The 21,119-nt window shown below is 38.4% G+C and overlaps 2 protein-coding genes and 1 long non-coding RNA gene across 13 annotated transcripts; 2 read left to right on the forward strand and 1 right to left on the reverse strand.

Moving 5' to 3' along the window:
• Positions 1 to 1,190: 1,190 nt before the first annotated feature.
• LOC116257047 (uncharacterized) lies at positions 1,191 to 9,081 on the forward strand. Of its 10 annotated transcripts, none has more exons than XM_031633656.2 (5): positions 1,191 to 1,325; positions 2,870 to 3,033; positions 4,572 to 5,169; positions 5,742 to 5,859; positions 8,570 to 9,081. In XM_031633656.2, exons 3-5 carry the CDS (start codon positions 4,876 to 4,878, stop codon positions 8,689 to 8,691), a joined length of 534 nt encoding a protein of 177 aa, XP_031489516.1. In that variant the 5' UTR covers positions 1,191 to 1,325; positions 2,870 to 3,033; positions 4,572 to 4,875; the 3' UTR covers positions 8,692 to 9,081. The 10 variants fall into 10 exon arrangements, with proteins under 10 accessions (XP_031489516.1, XP_049934881.1, XP_031489515.1 ...); XM_050078924.1 differs by lacking the exon at positions 1,191 to 1,325 and adding an exon at positions 1,405 to 1,421; XM_031633655.2 differs by lacking the exon at positions 1,191 to 1,325 and adding an exon at positions 1,579 to 1,703.
• A 512-nt stretch (positions 9,082 to 9,593) lies between these two features.
• LOC126410198 (uncharacterized) lies at positions 9,594 to 12,930 on the reverse strand. Its single transcript, XR_007573773.1, has 2 exons — positions 12,595 to 12,930; positions 9,594 to 10,070 (listed from the first exon to the last, which is right to left on the reverse strand). It is a non-coding gene; the product is annotated as an uncharacterized LOC126410198 (long non-coding RNA).
• A 2,066-nt stretch (positions 12,931 to 14,996) lies between these two features.
• Positions 14,997 to 20,901, forward strand: LOC116257743 (uncharacterized). Of its 2 annotated transcripts, none has more exons than XM_031634712.2 (10): positions 14,997 to 15,136; positions 16,119 to 16,242; positions 17,209 to 17,353; positions 17,600 to 17,727; positions 18,427 to 18,498; positions 18,590 to 18,716; positions 18,864 to 18,952; positions 19,064 to 19,105; positions 20,154 to 20,366; positions 20,532 to 20,901. In XM_031634712.2, the coding sequence occupies exons 2-10, from the start codon at positions 16,132 to 16,134 to the stop codon at positions 20,598 to 20,600; spliced, it is 996 nt and encodes a 331-aa protein (XP_031490572.1). In that variant the 5' UTR covers positions 14,997 to 15,136; positions 16,119 to 16,131; the 3' UTR covers positions 20,601 to 20,901. The 2 variants fall into 2 exon arrangements, with proteins under 2 accessions (XP_031490572.1, XP_049934783.1); XM_050078826.1 differs by lacking the exon at positions 14,997 to 15,136 and adding an exon at positions 15,757 to 16,034.
• The last annotated feature ends 218 nt before the right edge of the window (positions 20,902 to 21,119 follow it).

Raw genomic sequence — 21,119 nt, forward strand, 5'->3', positions numbered from 1 at the left:
CCTGCTCGGCCCGATAAGGAATAGGGCTGAGGCCAGCCCGATACCTGAAACTTGGGCCCAAGCCCGGCCTGATTAAATTCAAAAAATAATATATAATATCATTAATTGTAATAAAATATTATAATTATATATATATATATTAAAAATATTATCGGACCGAACAGAGCTTAATCGGGCCGATCTGATAAGTTATGGGGTTGGCTTGATGGCCTTTTTTTTTTTGGGTCCGAGTCGGGCTGGGTACCGGGTACTTGTCAGTACTTGACCCCATGCCCATCCTTACCCCATGCCCATCCATATGTAGGAGCTCGAAGGGGCTTGAGGTAACTAGTTGGGCCAAAGCGCTTGGTGTAGTTGATTGGGCCAGCTCCTATGGGAGGACGAGTCATTGGTTCGATCCTTGTGAGTGTGCAGTTCTCTATACAAGCCTAAGCAGACATAATCTAAAGTGGACAAAAATATTAGCTTCAGAGTTTTACGCTTCTGTACAAGCGACAAAGTCTCTTAACCTAACTACTGTTCATTAGAGTCAGCAATTAGAAAAAGGGATGCAAAGAAGCACAAGAGAGTGGATGTTGGTAGGGTTGCACAATGAGCCGAGGCAGCTCGAGCTCGACTCTAACTCACTCATCTAAACTTGACTCATTTAGTTTGAGTTCAAGTGAATGTTTGAAATGTTAAACGAGTCGAGTTTGAGTTGTAGGAACTCGATTCAGCTCCACTACATAATAAATGTTGAATTATAATAATGAATAGCAACTAAACAAGTTAAACGAGTTAAAAAAAACGAGACTTATTTAACATAAATGAGTTAAACGAGTCAGAGCTCGAGCTTGTTCTCTTGAGTTCGACTGCTCGAGATTTTTGAGTTGAGTTGAGTTGGAGCTGACCCAACTTGAGCCAGACTCTTGCTTGTGTTCAGCCGTAGGTGTTGGTTGCCTGGTGAATGTAAGTCAGTTTACAGTCACAGGGAAATGGGAGCCTTCGTATTGAAAAATTTGTGGGGCCTGGGAAGTGGTGAGATCTGTCCGCATGTGACCCATCTTTGCAGGGGCAGTAGGAAGCAGAATAAACAAACATGTCTGGATTCTCTTCGTTCTAGACTCTAGTGAGGGAAAAAGTGGGGTATTGAGTAAAAAGAAAACTTTGTTTAATAAGAAAGAGAGAGGCAGCCATCATTTCAGTCTACTGTTGGAAGAAAACTACACTAGTTACAGAGGAGTGGGAGCTCCAAGTACGTTTACTGTTCTGCCCTTGTAAAGACATCCAAGCACATGCCCATTCCTCGTGTCTCTTTCGTCTCTGTCCTTGACGCCATGATGCTGGTAACCTTGTTCTTCTAAATATGAGTTGTTTTATGATTTGTTCAATTTTTTACTGAGATATGTTTGGTTTTTGTGAAATTTTGGACGCTTGATGATGTACGCATTCTTCGTTTCTTTGTTTGCTCTTTTCCAGTTTCAGCTTGTTTCTGTAAAATTAGAGACCCCCCCCCCCCCTTTTCTCTCATAATAAATTCATCATCTCTTAATAGCTGCTTCCACCGTTATGTTATAGAGAGAGAGAGAGAGAGAGAGAGAGAGAGAGAGAGACTTATGGTATTTCAACTTTGTTTCTTTCTTTTAGATGAGCTGAACACATTTTCAGAAAGTTGCAGGATAAAACCCCCCCTCTGTCTACAGCTTAACTTTTCATAGGAAAATGTAATTTTTGGTTCTTTTGATACAATACATGCTTGCTTTTGTGAATTGGACTCTCTGTGAGGAAAGGAAGAGTCACAAATTTGCTTTATTTTTTTCTCTTTTTCTTTTTTTTGGTTTGCACGCCTTCCTTTCTTTTTCGTTAGTCTTTGTTCATCACTGGGGCCCTTGAGTTTCAATTGAAAGAACAGATACCATCATGTTTGCCTCTTTTACATCTTTTTTCTTTCTTTCTTTTCCCTCATCTTATGGACGTTTGCTAGAGAAGCAACACATATTCCTTCCATTAAAATAATAACTGATAAGCCTCCTTCTATAGCAAATAGAGCACATTATGATGCCTAAAAAGCTAGTGTTTATACGTACATTTGTTCCTTTGGCAGAGTTTATTTATGGCTAAAGGAATCTATCTGCCTGTTAAGCAATGTAAAGTGCGGCTTTGCTTTTTCTCTTGGCTATATTATATGAGGTAAACAGTTACTATGATACCCATATTGGAGTTCCATCAAAAAAAGACGGAAGATCTATTTTTTAGAATATAATATTTGGGATGCGCTTCAAAAGATGGGAATTTTTTGAGGTCGCCAACCACCAGAAAGAAGATCAGAGGTCTCATAACATAGAAGATGCAGCAGCAAAGAGCTGGTTCTAGGTGGAGCTTAATGGCTGATGGTTTGCATGAAGGCTCTTTTTCTTTTTTTATGTCAAGGCAGAGCTATTGTGTTGTTGATAACGAATTTTCTAAGTGGTGCTTCTGGGCATTTTAAAGCAACATAAAATTCTTTCCTCAGCATTCATATATGTATATATATAGAAAATTTCTTGAAGTAATACATTACAATTATTGATATGGTTCTTACTTTGTGAAACATGGGCTGAGGTCTGGTTTTATTTTTATTGTAGAAAATTGGTGCACTGTACCTCAAAATAGTATCCGAGTGAATCAATAGCTTAGGTTTCTCATCCTTTTTTATCATAAATAAATTTCGTGCACCAACAAATCTTGATGCTATAGAAACATGTTCAAGGCACTGGATGTGTTTTGAAGTTTGTGTTTTACTAAGAAACAGAATGAAATATTGTCGAATATCCCTGTGATCATTGTGACCGTTTCTCCTTCACCTAATGCGATATGCTTCTGCCAAAAGCTGATTGGCTGCTTTTTGCAGGTTATTCTAATGATTAAAAATGAGAAAGTGAGGAATCAATGAGATTGATCTTCTTCAGCGGGCCTGCAGGTTTTCCTTGTGCTCCTCTCGTGCGCCATGGCCTGTTGCTTTTTAGATAAACAACTTTCAACTCATGCCATTGATGGTCTCTGCATTGTGGATCTGTAAGATCTCAAATTCTGGTGTCCACCTTTATTTTATGCGAACTGAGATCCTTAAAATTGTTATTTATGGGATTTTCCTACATCTTCCTTCAACTTTAGAGGCCATATTTTATGCTGTAGATTTGCAGCCTTTTATGATTTCTATGCGCCTAAGCAGCTTTTTTCATTGCGAGACAGAGAATAATCCCACACTTTTGACTCGTATTATTATCCAAATGGCCCTTCTTTTTGTGAATTGTGGTACACCCATTAAGCCTTGAGCTTTTCAAGTTGGCCAATCTGTTCTTCTTGAAAAAGGATGGGACACTGATGCTTTTTTTTCACATATTCACTTTGTACGTGATTTGGCAACGAAGCATGCCAATAATGGTGACAGTGTCTCTGTCTAGTGAGTTCTGAGTTCTGACAAGATCTTGTGCATTTGACGGAAATTTTGAGGAGTGTCCGAAGTATATGACTTTTCTCTATCTAAATTCAGAGAAAGCATACACGATGAGAAGCAACTTTGACAGTTTGTTCTCTTATAACTTCAGTCATCTATTTGTTAGCTGTTGTTTTCTCGTCTCTGGGTTGCTTGACTTCCATTTTTTTCCTTCATTATGATTCCAAGTACTACTTCTGTATTTCTGTGGCCTTGCCATGTATTCTGGCTTCGTATGTTCTACTGCAGCTTTCTTAAGCTATCCAAGTTTTCCTGTTCGCTAGTTCTGTGAAGAATAATTTCTGAGTCTGAGCTAAACGAGCATGATCATTTACCTTTTTGAAAATTTAAATCAACCACAGATGCATTTGAAGTTTGTGAATTTTGTACTGGTTATCATCTATTGGCAGTTCACTTTTGGACCTTTGGTAGATTTCTATATGCTTAAGATCACAATATTTGCTTTGTATATATTCCTTTTCTCCAATTTCTTGGGTTGCTTGCTGCTAGTTTTATATCTTCACTGTTCATCTTTAGTAAATTATAGCAGTATCACTTCATTGCTTAAATTCTGGTCAATGTATATGCAATTGAAATTTGTGCTGATTTCTGTATACCTTTACTCTGACTAAGTTGGATGGTCTTCTTCATCAGCCTTTCATTTACCCTCCCTTTTGCCATGAACCTTTGTTTGCTGATCAGTTTGGGGTGCTTTCACAGGATAACTGGTGAGACGTTGAACAGCCAAACCTAATGGGTTGGTATTCATTATATCGATCGCCAGGAAACCAGAATGTCTGTTCTTTTTCAGTTATTGGGTGCAAAATAGGTGGTAGTTGGAAAATGGTTCCCAATAACATCTCAGTGACTTCAAACTCAATTAAGAAAAATGGTGTGGCTTGCATGTCATATGAAATTTAGGTGTTGATAACTGATCTACATATACTCTATGGGCTTGGTTTTCATAGTTAAGATGGCCATGCATGCTTACTTGTTCCATCAAGTTCTGAATTTCCCATATCCATTGAGGCTCATCAGCCTTCCAGATGAGGTGTTTAATATATGACTTTATATTTGTCACCCAGCATATTGCTGAATATTTTATGTATTTGTTCAGGTGAAGGAAAGAACAGATCCTTGGCTTAGTTCACAAGGTCAGAAAAGGGTGAATGAAAGGTGAGGAGAAGATGGACCCAGAATACAACTCCTGCTTTGTGACTGACTCCTATGTCATTTTGCTGAAATGAGAAATGCATCTGAATGTGAAAGAATCTAATGGGGATTCTGTTCATGAGAACCTATACCTTCCACTGCAAATCTGTGCATCATTGTTTCCTGAAATACGCTGGTAAGGCAGGGTTCTTTTCTTGAGCCAGGTCTTAACTTCTCTTCACAAGAAAGACAGCTTTTCAGTGAGCAGCATGGATGGGTTCAGATCTCAAAGTCCGAAACCATGGAGCAACACTACGGATGCAGGCGCACTGGAGAGCACTGATCAGGATGCTCCATGGAAGAACTTTGGCAGCTCTCTAAATGCTCTTTCATTTGGTTTTGTTGCAACAGCCATATTAATATCCATGTTTCTCATCATGGCAATCTTTGAACATCTGCTTCGGCCAAGAATGGCACTTTCTAGAAATGCTGCCAATAGATCCCTAGGCTCTGCTCCAAGGACTCAAATGCATTTGCTGGAGAAGCTTGGTCACTCTTCCACTGTAAGCCACTTCTTTTATTCCCTTCATTTCATTTGTGTTTATTGTTCAAAGAGCCAGATCAAAGGTGTAACTTCACTTGCTTTAAGAAGCCAAAGATTACATGCATAATGACCCAACAGTGCTTGTATGATGCTTCGATATTGTAGGCTGTTTCGAAGTTTGACTGTTTGCAAAATGGCCAGATTGCATGACCATAATAATGTATATTTATAACATATGTTTAAGAAACCATTTCCTGCAAAAAGGGTCTACATTAATGCAATGGAATAACATGTATATGTCATCCATACCAAAGAAAAATAATTATAAACAAATGAAACACTGTAGGCTGCTTCTTGTAGATATGATAGTTTTTTCTGTTCTACCAAGCTGTTTTCTTCTTTAACTGGAGAATTTTTCCACCCGTTGTCTCTAGGCTTGATTTTTTGGAAATTTGTGCTCTTTGCATCAGATCAATGCTGAATACGGGTTCAGGTTAAGAACAACCATTAAAAGAGTTTTCATCAAAACTGCAGTCCTATATACTTAATTTGTTCTCATATGTTAAATATTCCTGTGGGTCTTGTTTCCAGTATGAAATGACAACCAAAGGTGGTGAGCAGGTGGTAAGAGGAGCATGTGTAGGGTGTCAAGATGGGCACCCTGAATCAAGTCCCACCCGTGCCATTCTGTTGCCTGATATTTATCATGGTATTCTGCTTGTTAGATTTCACAGTTTGGGCTCTCACTAATCATTATCAAGACAGTCTATGAAATGGAACCTGCATAACTTTTCCTGTTAGTTGACTAATCTCTTTTTAATGGTGATTTAGTAGTGATCATTATGTATGTTTGTGTGTGTGTGTGTGTGTGTGTGTGTGTGTGTGTGTATATGAGAGAGAGAGAGAGAAATCTACAATTCTGTCTTTCATTTAGGTAACCTGATTCCTTCTTTTCAGTGCTTCCTGTAGCTTTATTCAGAAAACGATGCCTCTAGAAGTATGTTGCTTTTTCATTCAACTAAATCAAGCAGAATTCCTATTGCCACTAACAAATTACAATACTAAGAGAGAGATAATGCATGTCCACTGTCTATCATGACGTCTTAGTTGAACATGTCCATGTACAATTCCATAGAAAGCAAAGGAAGAAATAATGTGGTCATTGTGAAATCTATTCTCTTGGCCAAGAGCAGCAATAGCCATATAGAAACAATCAATTGTTTGTTGCTATTGGTGGTTAGTGGTTACACTTATTGAACATGAAATTTATGGTTTCCACATGCGCATGGATTAACAGCACAACATTTCCCATGGTTCCATCTGTTGCTTTGGTGAATGAGAAGATAGATTACTTGGAAGGGATATACAAAGTTACTAGGCAACCTTCTTTAGAAGGTGTTTCCCTGAATAGAGAACATGATCAAAGAGTTCACAGTTTTGGATGATTTTTCACCTAGAAAGTGTTAAAATTAATTTGTGACAGAAAATGTTTTCTATATGGGTAATCTAAATAAACAGATTTGTCCCAAATCAAAAGACTCCATAATCCAACCTTTCTCTACCATCTCTCTTTTTGTCAGTTTCACATTTGTAGCCTTGTTTCTTGCCATGTCGTGTGGGTGTGGTGGTGGCAGGAAGGTTGAGATGTGGCATCCTCCATTAACTTCTCTTTTATCTTTCTAATTGTTAGGCAACTTCTGAAGTTCAGGTTATTTCTCTCTTTTTTGTGTCCAATTTATGATGCTTACTGCATCTACATCATATATAGTGCAGGTGATCACCAACTGGGAGCTAACATTAGTTTTTCTCCCAAGGAATTACGGGGGTTATCTGTCTGCTGCTTTCTTCTTGTAGTTTGGTCTAGCTTAACCATTGAACAATGGCCTGACCAACATCTTTGTTGTGATAGGAGAAGAAAAAAATATACACAACTTCAAAAAGTAACTTGTCTAAAAATTAAAAACTGTTGCATGTACCTTCTCAATCTCTGCATAAAATGGTCTACTGTTGGTTACTTAACATTGCTTGTGTGCATTATGGCGTTATATCTCTGTCAAGACTTTCAATTACATGGAGTGGTCCATGTAACCAACCGTTATGCTTGATGAGAACCATCTGAAGTATGGTACTAAGTTATGGTAAGCATGATGTCAGACCATTTGTATTGATGTATCTTTTTTCATGTTTCCCTCCTCCTTAACCATGTGAATAATTCTAAGGATGAGCGATTTAAAAGAATGCAGTAAAAGTATGTCACGTTTAGCAATATTTTAACCATGTTACAACTCATTACTTGATCTGGTTATTAGGACCGTACTGCTGAAGCCTCCTATTGTATTATTCTTGATCTGCTGAATAAGAACTAGACACCTGAGCTGACTAACAGTCTTACTAGTAGAATTGACCATGTTAACTTCTATATGGAAGCTAACGTTTTATATGGCAGTCAAAATAATAGTTACCTTTACTTGAACAACAGATGTCATCTTCAAATATCCAAGTGCCTGCCTATAGTTGCAAAAAATGCCATCAAAGGAACCAAATCCTTCTAATATCCCTCTTCAGCTTTTTAGTTGGTTAATTGAAGTGCTATTTCCAAGCTTTTGATTTGTAAGAAAAACTAGATATTTTAATGGGGTTGTCCCCATAGGACACCCGATGTTTGGTCTGTTCAACAGTTCATTCTACTGCCTTCAGGTTCATGTCTGGCTATGTGAAAGGACTGTTTGTCATCTAACTTTGCTGGTTCCATTTGAAATGTCTTAGGCCATGTTTTAAGCCAGAGTCCAAAAGATGTGAGAATGGAAACGGAGTAAGACTGGAACGGAGATAGAAGGTGAAGATGAGAGTAGCTTTGTCAACGGCATCCTTTCCAGGTAGTTGAACATGGTCTCACTCTATCTCTCATCTCCGTTCCCGTCTATGTTCTTAACTCCTAAAATCCATTCTTCCAAATGGCTAGAGAAATAAGTGTGGTAGCTCGAAGACATTAAATATTTCATCAAAATCGTCATTTTCCAGTCCCTGACAGACCCTTAATGGGTTGTGTCCAATGTGCTCTTTCTAGAGTTTAATTTAAATGCATTGGATATGCTGAAATAGACAATATCAACCATCTTGGCTTTTGGGTATATCAACCAAGAATATTTATATCTGAAAATAAAACCAGAATTATTTAATGTTCTGAAGTGACCTATGTTGATTTAACAATGATGAATCATGATTCTGGATATATTCAGGAGCATTATCATAAACCTCAATTAAGTTAATTATTTGTTATTTTGCTTCAGAAATATATGTGAGATTTTCTGTGATTATTAGAGCTATTTTTCCTGATACACAGCAGAGCCTCTGTCATTTACTCCTCAAATGATTTAGCACAATTGCCTTGCCCTTGTCTAATCAGCTGTTTACAGCAGGTGCCAGCAGCTTGCCCGGTGGATTTTTCAGTTTTGATGCCAGGGCAGCGGACTCCAACTTTCATAGCTCAGCCAGCTCCTCTTCCTTGTCCAAGAGAAGGTGTTTCTTGGCCCTCTCATGATCATGGACTTCATCCTGTGTAGCTTGTAAACATGTTTTCATGTGTTTTGCACATTTGTCCAGAGAGAGAGAGAGAGAGATTCTATGCAAAACAGTGGAAATTCAGTTTTTTTTCAGGCTTCAGGTAGCTTTGATGCTGCTTAGTGATGACCATGGAAACCACACTCGTTCAAAAGAAATATTTCTTTATTGATGTTAATACCAATTGAAAAGAAGCATGCTCGCTCATGTCGTCCTTGCATGCACTTCAGAAAGTGAAGATTGTCAGGTCTCTGAAAGAAAGGGAAGCTCAATGTGGGTACTCCTGATCTGTCACAAGCTTGAGAAAAATCCCCTTGGTTGGGAACTGATCCTCAATTTCTTAAATAAGTAGGTTGTGCATCCGGTCTCATGTCTGACTTTCAGAGAGTGGGTTATTCGCACTTTCTCTCAATCATAACCTCCACGTTGGTAGTCTAGCCAAGGCTGGTTTGCTATCTGGGATTCTGGGGACCTTGTCTGGGAGGATATGCCTTCAGACTGGTTCACTTATTCTTTCCTTTTAGGTATACATGCAATGCAGAGCAGATCATATAATTTGAGAAATCACCTTTCCAAAGGGTTTTACACTTTCGGTCATCTATTTTTTGTGATGGGCATTTGCCACTATAAGCATTAACAATGTACTTCCAAATACTATCTGCACTATAAATAATACCTTGTCGAATGAGATAAGCTGAGGATTGAAGATCACTTTGAAGAGTGATTTGTTGGATGACAAGGATTTCCTCTCCTTGTCTGATTCCATATTTCCGCTAAAATAAAAGAAAATTTGAGCTTGCACTTGATCTTGTTTGCTCTGACTGTGTCCCTTCTTTCGCTACTGTGCATGACGCTGTTATGTAAATCTGACACATCTAAAAAGAAATAAAAGCACACTTAAATCTCTCATTTTGCTTCAATGAAATATCTGCATGGGTATGGACTCCCATCCCATTGTATTCCAAATGGAATTTGATATTTACAGAGAACAAAACAAATAATGGGGATGTTATGCATCTAGCGACGAAACCCCAAAGCAACTAAAACCAATTGCTCTGTGCAAAAAAAGAAACCCAATGGGGATCTGTACAATATTTCAACCAAAAAGTAGAAAGCAAGAAAACATAGACCAAATCATCCGCCTTCATATCTGCTGTCACATATTGCTCGCTCAACAAGAGCTTTACCAACTGAATGCAGAGTATCTTCTCTGATGACCGTCAAACATTCTACTCTGCTGCGGAAGCTCCGCCATTTGCAAGGCCAGTTCCTACTTCCTTCCTGCTCTACTACCGAAGCTTCGGCATCTGGAAGGCGAGTTCCTCCTTCCCTCTAGCTCTGCTGCTGAATCTCTGCCTTCTGCATTGTCAATTCTCTCGTTTTACTTGCCTTCTGGCTAAATTAAAAAATTCAAACTTAAACATGCTTTTGTCATACCATTGAAAGTTAGCCACCACACTTTTTCTGCAAAACTTTTCACCTAAAGAACTTGATGGTTTTCATAATCATTTAAAGAAAAGCCCGTTAAAAATTGCTAAGAACACTCATACAGAAGGTTGTCAAAAGATTGGCCTCAATTGTTGAGTAGTTAAGACTATGTGCACAATGTGAGGCCATGAGAAACTATTGAACTTTTTTGGCTTAAACAATGCCTCATAGTGCAACGTCCACTTCAGGCAAAAAAAGAAAAACGGGAGGCATGCTACACCATGTAGAGAACTAAATGTCTATGAGGTACCAATATACAAATATGAAATTATATGGGTCTGGGTGGGCAATTGCCCACACAATCTCACATGTGACTCTGCCTTGGACTCTGGTAGAGTATAAAAGTACTTTCTTCACATATAAGCACACAATTATGTGCTATGCACATTATGAAATGTCAATGAAAGAAAAATCAACTGAGATAAGTTATACTACTGAACAACGTAGACTACTTGAAGCAAGTTATTCAAGTACCTTCCCCTCTAATAGCAACAAGAAAATGTGCGTGTAAATCAAACCAAATATTGTACAGCACCTTATGCATAATGATTTTACAACTGCCAAGTCAACCAGCACTATATTCTCGCTCAAAGGATACTCTTCCACCTAAAGTATAACTATATTTTCTTTAAATATAAGTGGTTATCTTTGAAACAGACAAAAGAAATAACATTTCTCAAGTAATAATATTGAATGCAACTTCATATGCCATATTCCCCTCTATTCTTACAGAGTGTGCATACTATTGTCACCATTTCTCATTTGATATAATGCTCATATGATTTACATAAAACATTACATTGAGACAAAGACAAAGAAGATGAAAGAAGGAATGATATTTATTGTGCTTAATTGCTTGCATCAATTGGTTAGATATTAAATTCATTTTCTACTAGAGGGCATTTAATAAGGGAACATTGAGTTGTTGGAACGCATGTTCCTATAATATACATTCCAAGAACTTTTAATAAGGGCATTTATCTGCTTTGCAAATGCAAGCAATCCATCTTTACATGAATTTGTTTATAGCTGCAGCACATGATATTAATATAGTTGAAACGGCGAAATTTTTCTTATGTATAATATGGTAAAGTTTTTGTTTCCTTTAGCAAATTTCTATAAATTTTAAAAATATTAAAAAAAAATCCTAAAAATAAATGCCGTATGTGAGAATGTTTTTTTTCGTTTTTTTAAGGCAAATCTTTTTGCAGTCTTATACTGCTAACCTATTATTGAAGTATAAAACGAGAGTTTTTTTTTTTTTTTTTGCAGAAAACATGTTTACTGACTATGCTGCAGCCGCAGTCTTACTGTCAGTGCAGATGGAATCTATTAAACAAAGATTTGACGGGGAAGAGAGAATTTTCCCTAAGAATTGAATCTCAAAGCAAGTTCATGACAGGACGTGGAAAAAACCAGAATCTTCTCATAAATGCATGATATGAATTGATAAAAATTTGTTTGCATTTTCTTTTTGGTAGTCGAGTTACAGGACAGCTAGGAACGTGGCTCACAGATGACAATAGTCTCCGTTTAATTGTCATGAGTCGGAAAGGATGACTGACACTTCAGTGGTATAAGAAGGCCAATAAATAGATAATCATCAAACAAGTATCCTCCTTCCTAGAAATCAAAGATAGTAACAAAAAAAAAAAGAAAATCTAACATGCCATTACCCACTTTTAATGGCATTTCATTCCAAATAACTACATTTGGAGAACACACACACACACAAATAAAAGGCCAATAAATTTTCTTGTGAGAATTAAAATTTGACAATATGGTTTTAATAGGAAATGTAATGACACTCTAAAGCTAATTCAGGAATCCAATTTGATGGATTTCTCAACTAAGTTTGTGGTATGTCTTGCTACAACTAGACTAAGGTTTAAGATAAACTTGTGTATAGCAAAATGAGTAATTAAGACTAGGCCTCAATCCCCCGCTCGCTCCCCTCCCTCTTTGCAGCTCTGCTCCCTCTCCCTTCTTGTCTCCCTTTCCCTCTCTGGTCCCTCTCCCTCTCCCCGCTCACTCCCCTCCCTCTCCACTCCCCTTCTCCCTCTCTGCTCCCCCTCTCCCTTCTCGTCTCCCCATCCCTCTCCTTCTCTGCTCCCTCTCCCTCTCTCTCTCTGCTCCCGCTCCCCTAGGGTTCCCTCTCCCTCCTCTCCCTTCCCGTCTCTCTCTCTCTCTCCCTCTCCGCTCCCCCTCTCCCTTCCCGTCTCCCTCTCCCTTCCCGTCTCTCTCTCCCTCTCCCTCCTCCTCCCCCTCTCCCTTCCCGCGGCGCCTTCTCCCATTTGTCTACCATCCCCCTGATAGTCACGTCTCCGTGCGCCACCACCCCGCGGTGGACCATTCCTGCCGCCCACCCAATCTCCCGCTTGAGGAGATCACCCACCTCGACGGCCGTCGCGATGCTCTGGATGGCGTTCCCGAAATACTCAGGGTGAAGTGCCTACAGTTCGCTGTCATCTGGAATGTCGTCGTTTTCGTCGAGGCAAGCTTCCTCGCGTGCGTCACCGACTTCCAGATCTGCGCGCATAATGATTGAAACGCTATTAGGCCAGCTCGCTACGGTTGTCGGTTGTTGCCCTTTGGCCATTACAAGACTTGGCCTTTTTTCAAAGATCATTGCTTTTTTTTCAAAGATCATTGCTTTCCTGCCCATCAGCTCGACCTCCATCATCTCCCTGTTGGCGAGCTTCCCCTTGTTAGGAGCTCCTTCAGGTCTAGCATTGCCTGCCGGCTGAAGCGGAATATTTGTTCTCGTGTCCTTTTTCTCAAGCACCCGGCCCGGCCAGCCAAACGGGCTGGGCCTGACTTTCCCGGTACCAGGCCCGGCCCGACAATGTTATCGGGCCGGGCCCGGGCCGATCTTCAGGCTCGACGGGCCGGGTCTTAGCGGGCTGGGCCGGTTCGGCGGGATGCCCACCCCTAAATAAGATGGATGGATTACCTTGAAAAGCTTTAGAGGTTTAAAATTCAATGCTCAAAGTGCAAATACCTAATCTCCAAAGGGGTTTGGTGCAATAGTTGGGGCGAGGGCTCGTAGGTGACTGGTTTCCCATTTCAAATCTTAGTAGCATCAACTAAAAACGAGAAGAGCCGTATCACGAGTATGTAACTACACAAATTCATACTCCCACCAAAGACCCGGATCACCTACCACAACAAGGTACAATGAATAAAAAAGGAACTACCCAATTTAGTTGACTTATTAGTATTAAGTTTCTCAGACCTCAAAATTTACTAAGGCATCAGAAGAAAAGGAAAAGCTCAACTGTTCTGAACATATTGGTCCTTGGATAGCCTGCAAAGTAATAAATTTTTACTTTAATCACTTTGTTGTCTTTGGGAGTAGTTGATCGGCTTTGAGCATAGCTTCATGATGCATCAAGTTATATTGTTGGGTACAAATTTTCAGTAAAGCCCAGAACGGTCTACGTAATTTGGAAGTGGCTCGCATGCTTAAAAAAAAAAAACAAACAGATTATGTGAGCGCCTCACCACTGTTTATGAAATTCCAAATGAAGGTCTACAATTGATTTCAATTTTTTAATCCATTTATGCGCACCTCATAACTGTTTATGAAATTCCAAATGAAGGTTTACATTTCAACGATCTGAATTTCAATCCGTTTATGCCCATAAAACATAGAATCTTTTTTTCAGGAAACTAATTTCATGATTTGCAAACACAATCGAGTTTTGGAAAGGTTGATTTTTCGTTTCCATTTTGCCAATTCAAGAATCAAAAATCTAGAATTAGCATTCCAGAACTCTGATTCCAGGGGAGCAAACGACACCCCAATGTTCCATACTCTTTGTCTCTTCCCTTCATCTTAATAAAATTTTGGATTTTTTCTGTTTTTCATTCTCAGTTTTTTTTTTTTAAAATGCCACTTTCAAGTTTTCCAGTTTGTAGTTAAATTTATAAAAAAAAATATTTCTCAATCACAAAATCTGATAATATAGTTTTGAGTATTTTTTGTCCAACCAAACACCCGATTAAAGTTTAGTAACTCGGTTCACTTTTCATAACATGAGAGAGTGCTACATGTGTCATGCATGACTACATGTTCCATAAGTGGTTATCTTTGAAATAGACACAAGAAATAACATTTCTCAAGTAATAAGATTGAATGCAACATTGATATGTCATATTCCCTTCTATTCTCTAGTGCACATGGTTGTCAACATTTCTCATCTAATGTAATGCTCATATTGTTTACATAAAACTTTGAGTTTGAGACAGACAAAAAGAAGAAGAAAGAAGGAAAAATATTTTATTGTCAACATTTCTCATCTGATGTAATGCTCATATTCTTTACATAAAACTTTGAGTTTGAGACAGACAAAAAAAAAGAAGAAAGAAGGAAAAATATTTTATGTAGTTAATTACGTGCATCAACTGGTCAATATTGAGTTGTTGGAACACATGTTCGTAGAATGCATAGTCCAAGAACACTATGTTCTTATTTCAATAGACCACTGTGTAGTAATGTTTGGATTTGTTGTTGAATGTAAGAAAAACACTTATATAATCATCCCATATGTTTTTTGGCAGCAGAATATGATGATCTTAGAACATTTTTTTTAAGAACATAACGTTGTCCCTATCAAACGCCTTTAAATCATGCCTAAATCAAACAATATAGGTGAGATGGCATAACACTTAAAGAAAGAGTAAAACTGTTGTCAAGCTTTATTCAGAAATTTTAAAATACAAAAAAGCGCCTTTTTGAATTAAATGAAGAACATTGGACCCTGAAGATTCACTTGTCACCGTTTATCATCCCGGCGAGCACGATAGTCGATGTAGGAGGGCGTCCAGCTTCCGATTCCTCTTCGGCGATCGGTATCCCTGCGTGGCTCCCCCGAATTACTCCTCCTTCTCCGCCGGACGTCGGCGCTCCGTCGTCTTCCTCGCTGTTGCCGGAGGTAAGCACTAATCGGGACCACCTTGGGAAGGCCCACATTCTTGATGCCTTTGTGAATTACGTTGGCCGGAAAATCATTATGCCAGAAGTCCACCCCTGAAAACCGCGTCCTGGGAGGACGACCAGCTCCCAGATTGTTGGCATGAAACCGTACCTCTCACAATTAACCCACGAGGTATACACTTTCTCCTGCTTGCTGCAGGACATAGAAAGTAATATGCCCACGGGAGACACCATTTCTGGCCGCATTCCTGGTCCTTTTATCTGAGTTCATTAATCTCCCTGATACTCCAGCACTTTTGGAAGCTTGGATATGGTTGTCCCCAGTTCCCAGCATAATGGTAGGGCTTTTGATGGCGATGTGTTGTCTTCACCTACGAGTTATACATTATTGAAAACCTCAGCAATGGCTTCTCTGCTCTCGAAAAAGCAACCATTGTTCTCTTTGACTAGGCTAAGGAAGCTACCCCTCCACTAACCCTGTGTCTCGGGCTCGTAGAACATTTGTTCTCTTCTGTAGATATCTGGAAGAATATTTACCTTCCAAGTTACATTGGGGCCTCCCTTTCTAATCTGCATTTCGAACTCCTTGTAGGTGGCTTTCTAGTGGATAGTACCAACTCATTTTCCATGGACAATGACTAACGATCAAATGATGGAGAATGTTCGCAAACACCAAAATGTTTCCAAATCCTGGAACTGAGATATCTACAGTTAGCATTTTAATGTGAATGCTTGCTTCAGGACAGGGCCTTAATAGAAATGATCTACCCGTTACGGTGTCAAAACATATTTCCAGGATGTGATTAATCTAAGGAAATGATGCAGCTCGACTTTGTGAAATGGCCTATAATAAGTCGAATACTCAGATGATATGAGATTAACTTAGTTTTGTAATGGTTAGTTTCTTATCATTAAACTGTCGTGATTCTTGTGTATCTCATGTCTGTGACTTGCTTGTGTTCATTTTTTTATGCTAACAGCACATTCTGCTGCATGGCGCATGATGATGGAGGCCATGTCACTCGCGTGCTGTTTTGTGGGCCTCACTTTCCTGCCTCACATAATTACACCATAGAGTATTTGAAGGGGTATCCGTATGTGCAGGTAATTCCTCCATCTAGCTTCAATCCCAAGCTCTTTTCCTGTCAATCGACTTTGCTTGAACAAAGGTTCCAAGGAGGAAAACAGAATGGTGAAGCAATGCTAGTCCCTGGATTCAACAGTGGGATGTACAAATATATATACGAGTAAAAGTGGAACTTCGAAAGTAATAAATTACAACCGATTACAAAGTGGACTAAGAACCTTTTTTAGAATTGCCTTACATTTTAAAACATGACAATGCCATTTAGTGTTTGATCTTTCCTTTAACAAAAATTAGTAAACTATATTCTCTCCCTTTCGTAGGAACCATAATTTATTGAAAATATAAATGCATGATCCCACTACCTGTATAGTGGAAATTTATTTGTCATGTTGAAAATCCGATGGTCTCCTGTGCTGCCACGATAGAGCGCCTGAGATTCAGAATCATTCAACTCTAGTTTTTTGAAGTGGCTTCTGCGAATCAAGCTCTTCCACGACATTTACAACCTTTTGGTGCCATGATTGAACTGCATATTTGATGCTCATTGAAGTTAGTTATCTTCTAAATATACAGCTTTTTAACCTAGACTAACAAGTATAGCAAGTTGCTAGGCATACTTCTTTCACAATATAATATAGAGAAAATTGTTGGCAGAGCGTAGAATATTTGTCAAGACTCAAAGTGCGTGATGCTTCCATATGTTATATGGAACACTTGTGCGTGGAAACACTTGTGCTGAGGATTTAGAAGCACATTTTTATTTTTTGGAATTTACTTATGAAGAAATTGATTATCAGTTGAAGAGATTCAAAAGGTGAAAAAATGATGAACATGAATGGTACTTCAACTTGTAGCTTTAGAGGAAGGCTATGCCTTGTTTCACTGTTCATAAGTCTTGTTGGGGAAATGCCTTTCTTCTTTGAAGTTTGAAGTGTCAACAAACCAATCTTTTATATGTGATTTTTCTTTTCCAATATTCATAGGTTGATGTTGTACCTCTTGACGAAGTAGCTGATGTGATTGAGAATTACCACCTTTGCATAGTTAAAAACAAGCGCTTGGATTCTGGTCTCATTGCCCATGCAAAGCAGATGAAGCTGATTATGCAGTATGGTGTTGGACTGGAAGGTGAACCCTGTTTTATCATTGTTCTTTTTTTTTTTCTGAGGCATATACTATGTCACCACTGTCATTGTTAATTGTTACTGGCTAGTTTTCTATTACTCAGGTAGTTTTGATGTCTACCGTTACTCTAAGTTTTACAAGTGTTCTGATGAGTGAGAGAATAAGTGAACTTTTCTTTTTCTCTGCTAGAGGCCACACTTTGTGAAGAACGTAACACTCTTTTGGACACTTGTTTTCCTATGTCTGCAGGTGTTGATGTTGAGGCTGCTACCAGGCATGGAATTAAAGTTGCAAGAATTCCAGGAAATGTGACTGGGAACTCTGTATCATGTGCTGAACATGCAATATATCTGATGTTAGGCCTTTTAAGGAGACAAGTATGTTTCTCTTATGGTAGCTGTTTATCAAGCTATCACCTGTTTGTAACATTCTGTTTCACTGTTGACATAATCTTGTTATCTTGCAATAGTTTTTGACCATACGGTCATCCATAGTATGCTTCCCCCCCTCTCTCTCTAGATATATATACACATAAATATAAATAAATAAATTAAAGTATATATAAAAGTTGAGATAGACAGGCAAATGTGGATTGCCTTTTTCATTGATTAACATGTCAGCTAAAGTTTCTTAAGCCTAACCAGTTTCAATTGTTTTGGAAAACCTTAACAAGGTTCCCAATATAAAGTGGCACAGTCATTATTTTTACTTTGTAAATTAAAGAAATCTTTAGTGCTTGATTGTCACAAATTACGTGAAGCATCATATCCAGGTACTTCAAAGCCTGTTAGGATCTGGCCAGTTTGGTGCATTTACTAATATTTGTGGAGAATGTGGTCATCATTGATGACAGTTGTACGTGCTTGAGCATATCTTGCCCTAAAGCTCATTGTGTATATGTGCAATCAATATGGATTTGAATATTTCTTTTGACTAATTAGGTATTCAGGTATGACATGCACATTGAACAGTCAAGGGTTGCTTTATTGAGAACTGTTTGTTTTGGACATCCTTCTTTATGTATTTATTTTTTTCATTCTCCTAACTGTGAAGTTAATTATTATCTATTATTGCAGAAAGAAATGGAATCCGCAGTCCAACAAATGCTATTGGGACTGCCAGTCGGGGAGACACTTTTTGGTAAAACGGTCTGAGCTCCTTTTTAGAAGTATTTCTTAATCTTGCCCTTTATGGTTCATTTTCTGTTTATATTAATTTTGTTAATCTTCCTTTCAACAGGTCCTCATTCTTGGGTATGGTAATATTGGTGTTGATCTTGCATCACGTTTACGAGCATTTGGTGTCAAAATTCTGGCAACAAAACGAGACTGGAGCTGTAATTCACTCAGTTCCACCAGCAGCTATGGTATTTGGAGAACATACAATTGTTCAATATCCCCTTGCATCAAAATGGAATTTTTTTTGGTATTAGTTGCTTGAGAAAATGTTGTCACATGGTCTCAAGTAGTAACTTATATGCCAAGTTTGACCATTGATGCTGCTGATGGTTCAGTGGATAAGAAGGGGGTGCTGGAGAACCTTTATCAATTTGCTGGCGATGCTGACATAGTCGCTGTTTGCATGGCACTAAACGATAAAACGGTTTGCCTGTCACGTTTCTTTTGGGTTCCTTAGTTGATGTTCTGTTTAAAGCGAATAATAGTCTACCATGCACTTAGTTTTGAAAAAGCTAACTTGGATTTGGAATAGCAGGTTGGTATTGTGGACAAGGAATTCCTCTCTTCAATGAAAAAGGTTTGTGTTCTCAAGTCATCATATTGTTTGACATCATTGATTCGGTCAACATGCTTTATCTTTTCTTGTTACCTCTAATGAATATGCCTTGAATTTGAGGTAGATTATAGGCCTTAGTGAATATCTTGTAATGCAAATTTGCCTTCAATCTCAGAAGCACAATAATTTCTTCTTTCTTCCAATATGTAGTGATCATATACTAAGCAGTATTTTTAGTTAGAAGGTGCACGGCCTGCAAGATATAATAGTTGACTGACCATTTATGTAGGGGAACATGAACATGCCATGGTATATATAAGTATGTTCTGTCGTTGTCCAGTCCTCCTGGAAATGTCTCATTCAGGATCTTGCATCTTCCATGTACATTATGTCCTTTTTTCTGGAAGGGACTTCAGATTTGAGTGCAAATCTGCAATTCAATACGTTGTCTGAAGTTAATAGTTGCATTCTTCCTAATTTCAGATTAAATTGCACGTAGAAACTCCATTAGTGGGTCTCGAAGATTTCTTTTTCTGTGTACTTTTTTGTCCACAAGATAATAATGTCATTTAACAAAATTGAGACACAATAGGTGCTGGATCCCTTTGGACTTAAACTACTTTTAGTTAAGGTTAAAATTTGATCTGATTGAAAATGCTTTTGACAATTCTTTTGTTAAAAAGAGGGACTCGAAAAACTTAAATAGTTTCTGCTGACAATAAAGTATTCTTAACCAAGCTAATGTTGTCATGTTCTTTGTTTGTTGCATTTGGCCAGGGCATGTAACGATATATCAATTTGCAATCAAGCTTGTAATCCAAGGTGTACTTACCAAGAAATAAGAACATCTGTTAAGAATATAATTTTAGTGACTTCAATCAACCTTGTAATCTGAGGTGCACTTATTAAGAAATAAGAACATCTGTTAAGGATATAATTTTACCTAACATATTTCTCGTTAAAGATATTCCAGACTCATTAATTTGAAGTAAAAAAAATGTGCTAATTAGCACCTTTGAGTGATTATAATTAATTTCATATCATTCACAAACTGTTGTTTTATCTCAAGGGTGCTATTCTGGTCAATGTTGCTCGTGGTGGCCTCCTAGACTATGAAGCTGTTAAATTCTCTCTTGAATCTGGACATTTGGGTGGTCTGGGAATTGACGTTGCATGGACTGAGCCATTTGATCCAGATGATCCAATTCTTAAGCATCCTAATGTGCTGATCACACCTCATATTGCTGGAGTTACTGAATATTCCTACAGATCTATGGCAAAGGTTTGATTATTGGCAAGTCAATTTGGAACGTTATCAAGTATTATTTCATGCCTGAACAACCACCCCCCCTTCTTTTCTCTCTCTCTCTCTCTCTCTCTCTCTTTTTCTCTTGCATGGAAATAATTGTAGTTCTTGTTTTACTAATTAATGGTGATCGTGGTGTAGGTTGTTGGAGATTGTGCTCTTCAATTGCATGCTGGAACACCATTGACAGGAATAGAGTTTGTCAACTGAATGCCAGAAATTTTAATGGTCTACTAGACATTTGTGTTTAGGTGCAATTTGGTAGATGATTGGAGTTGTGCTTTCTCTATCGATAGGCGTAGCCGCGTAGAAATAATAAGAAATTGTGGAACGTGTGGGAATGTAACCCATTTTTTCTTTTGAAAAATGATGGAAGTTTGGGAAGAAAAACTTAAAATAATTCAATCTCTTGGATCAATGCAGATGCTGTTGGTCCTAAGAGCCAATTGGTATGGCCATCGACAGATTAGACAAAAGATGGTGGTGAAATGTGATCTGATTTTCATCTACATTTGTTGGATATCGAACCAAAGAGCCAGAACTGATGTAGAAAACTCTTAAATTTGCCTATATGTTTTTGTCATTCGAATGTTGTCAGACTTAGGCGATAACATTTACATTGGACCACAGTAACCAAGAAACAAAATGGATACATAGAACAGTGTAATGGAAACACAAGCGAGGAAACAGACAGACAAAATTGCTACGAAGCGGAGCTAGATGGTGGTG

Source organism: Nymphaea colorata, chromosome 7 (assembly GCF_008831285.2).
Source record: "Nymphaea colorata isolate Beijing-Zhang1983 chromosome 7, ASM883128v2, whole genome shotgun sequence".
Lineage (NCBI taxonomy): Eukaryota > Viridiplantae > Streptophyta > Magnoliopsida > Nymphaeales > Nymphaeaceae > Nymphaea > Nymphaea colorata.

What these genes read in the sequence shown, in the direction of transcription:
- LOC116257047 (XM_031633656.2), top strand. Translation starts at nt 4,876, where the DNA reads ATGGATGGGTTCAGATCTCAAAGTCCGAAACCATGGAGCAACACTACG. An exon ending in AGCTTGGTCACTCTTCCACT is followed by an intron (nt 5,170 to 5,741) that starts GTAAGCCACTTC and finishes TCTTGTTTCCAG; the next exon opens with TATGAAATGACAACCAAAGG. An exon ending in GTTGCCTGATATTTATCATG is followed by an intron (nt 5,860 to 8,569) that starts GTATTCTGCTTG and finishes TGTTTACAGCAG; the next exon opens with GTGCCAGCAGCTTGCCCGGT.
- LOC116257743 (XM_031634712.2), top strand. Translation starts at nt 16,132, where the DNA reads ATGGCGCATGATGATGGAGGCCATGTCACTCGCGTGCTGTTTTGTGGG. An exon ending in TAGGCCTTTTAAGGAGACAA is followed by an intron (nt 17,728 to 18,426) that starts GTATGTTTCTCT and finishes CTATTATTGCAG; the next exon opens with AAAGAAATGGAATCCGCAGT. An exon ending in TGGCACTAAACGATAAAACG is followed by an intron (nt 18,953 to 19,063) that starts GTTTGCCTGTCA and finishes TTGGAATAGCAG; the next exon opens with GTTGGTATTGTGGACAAGGA.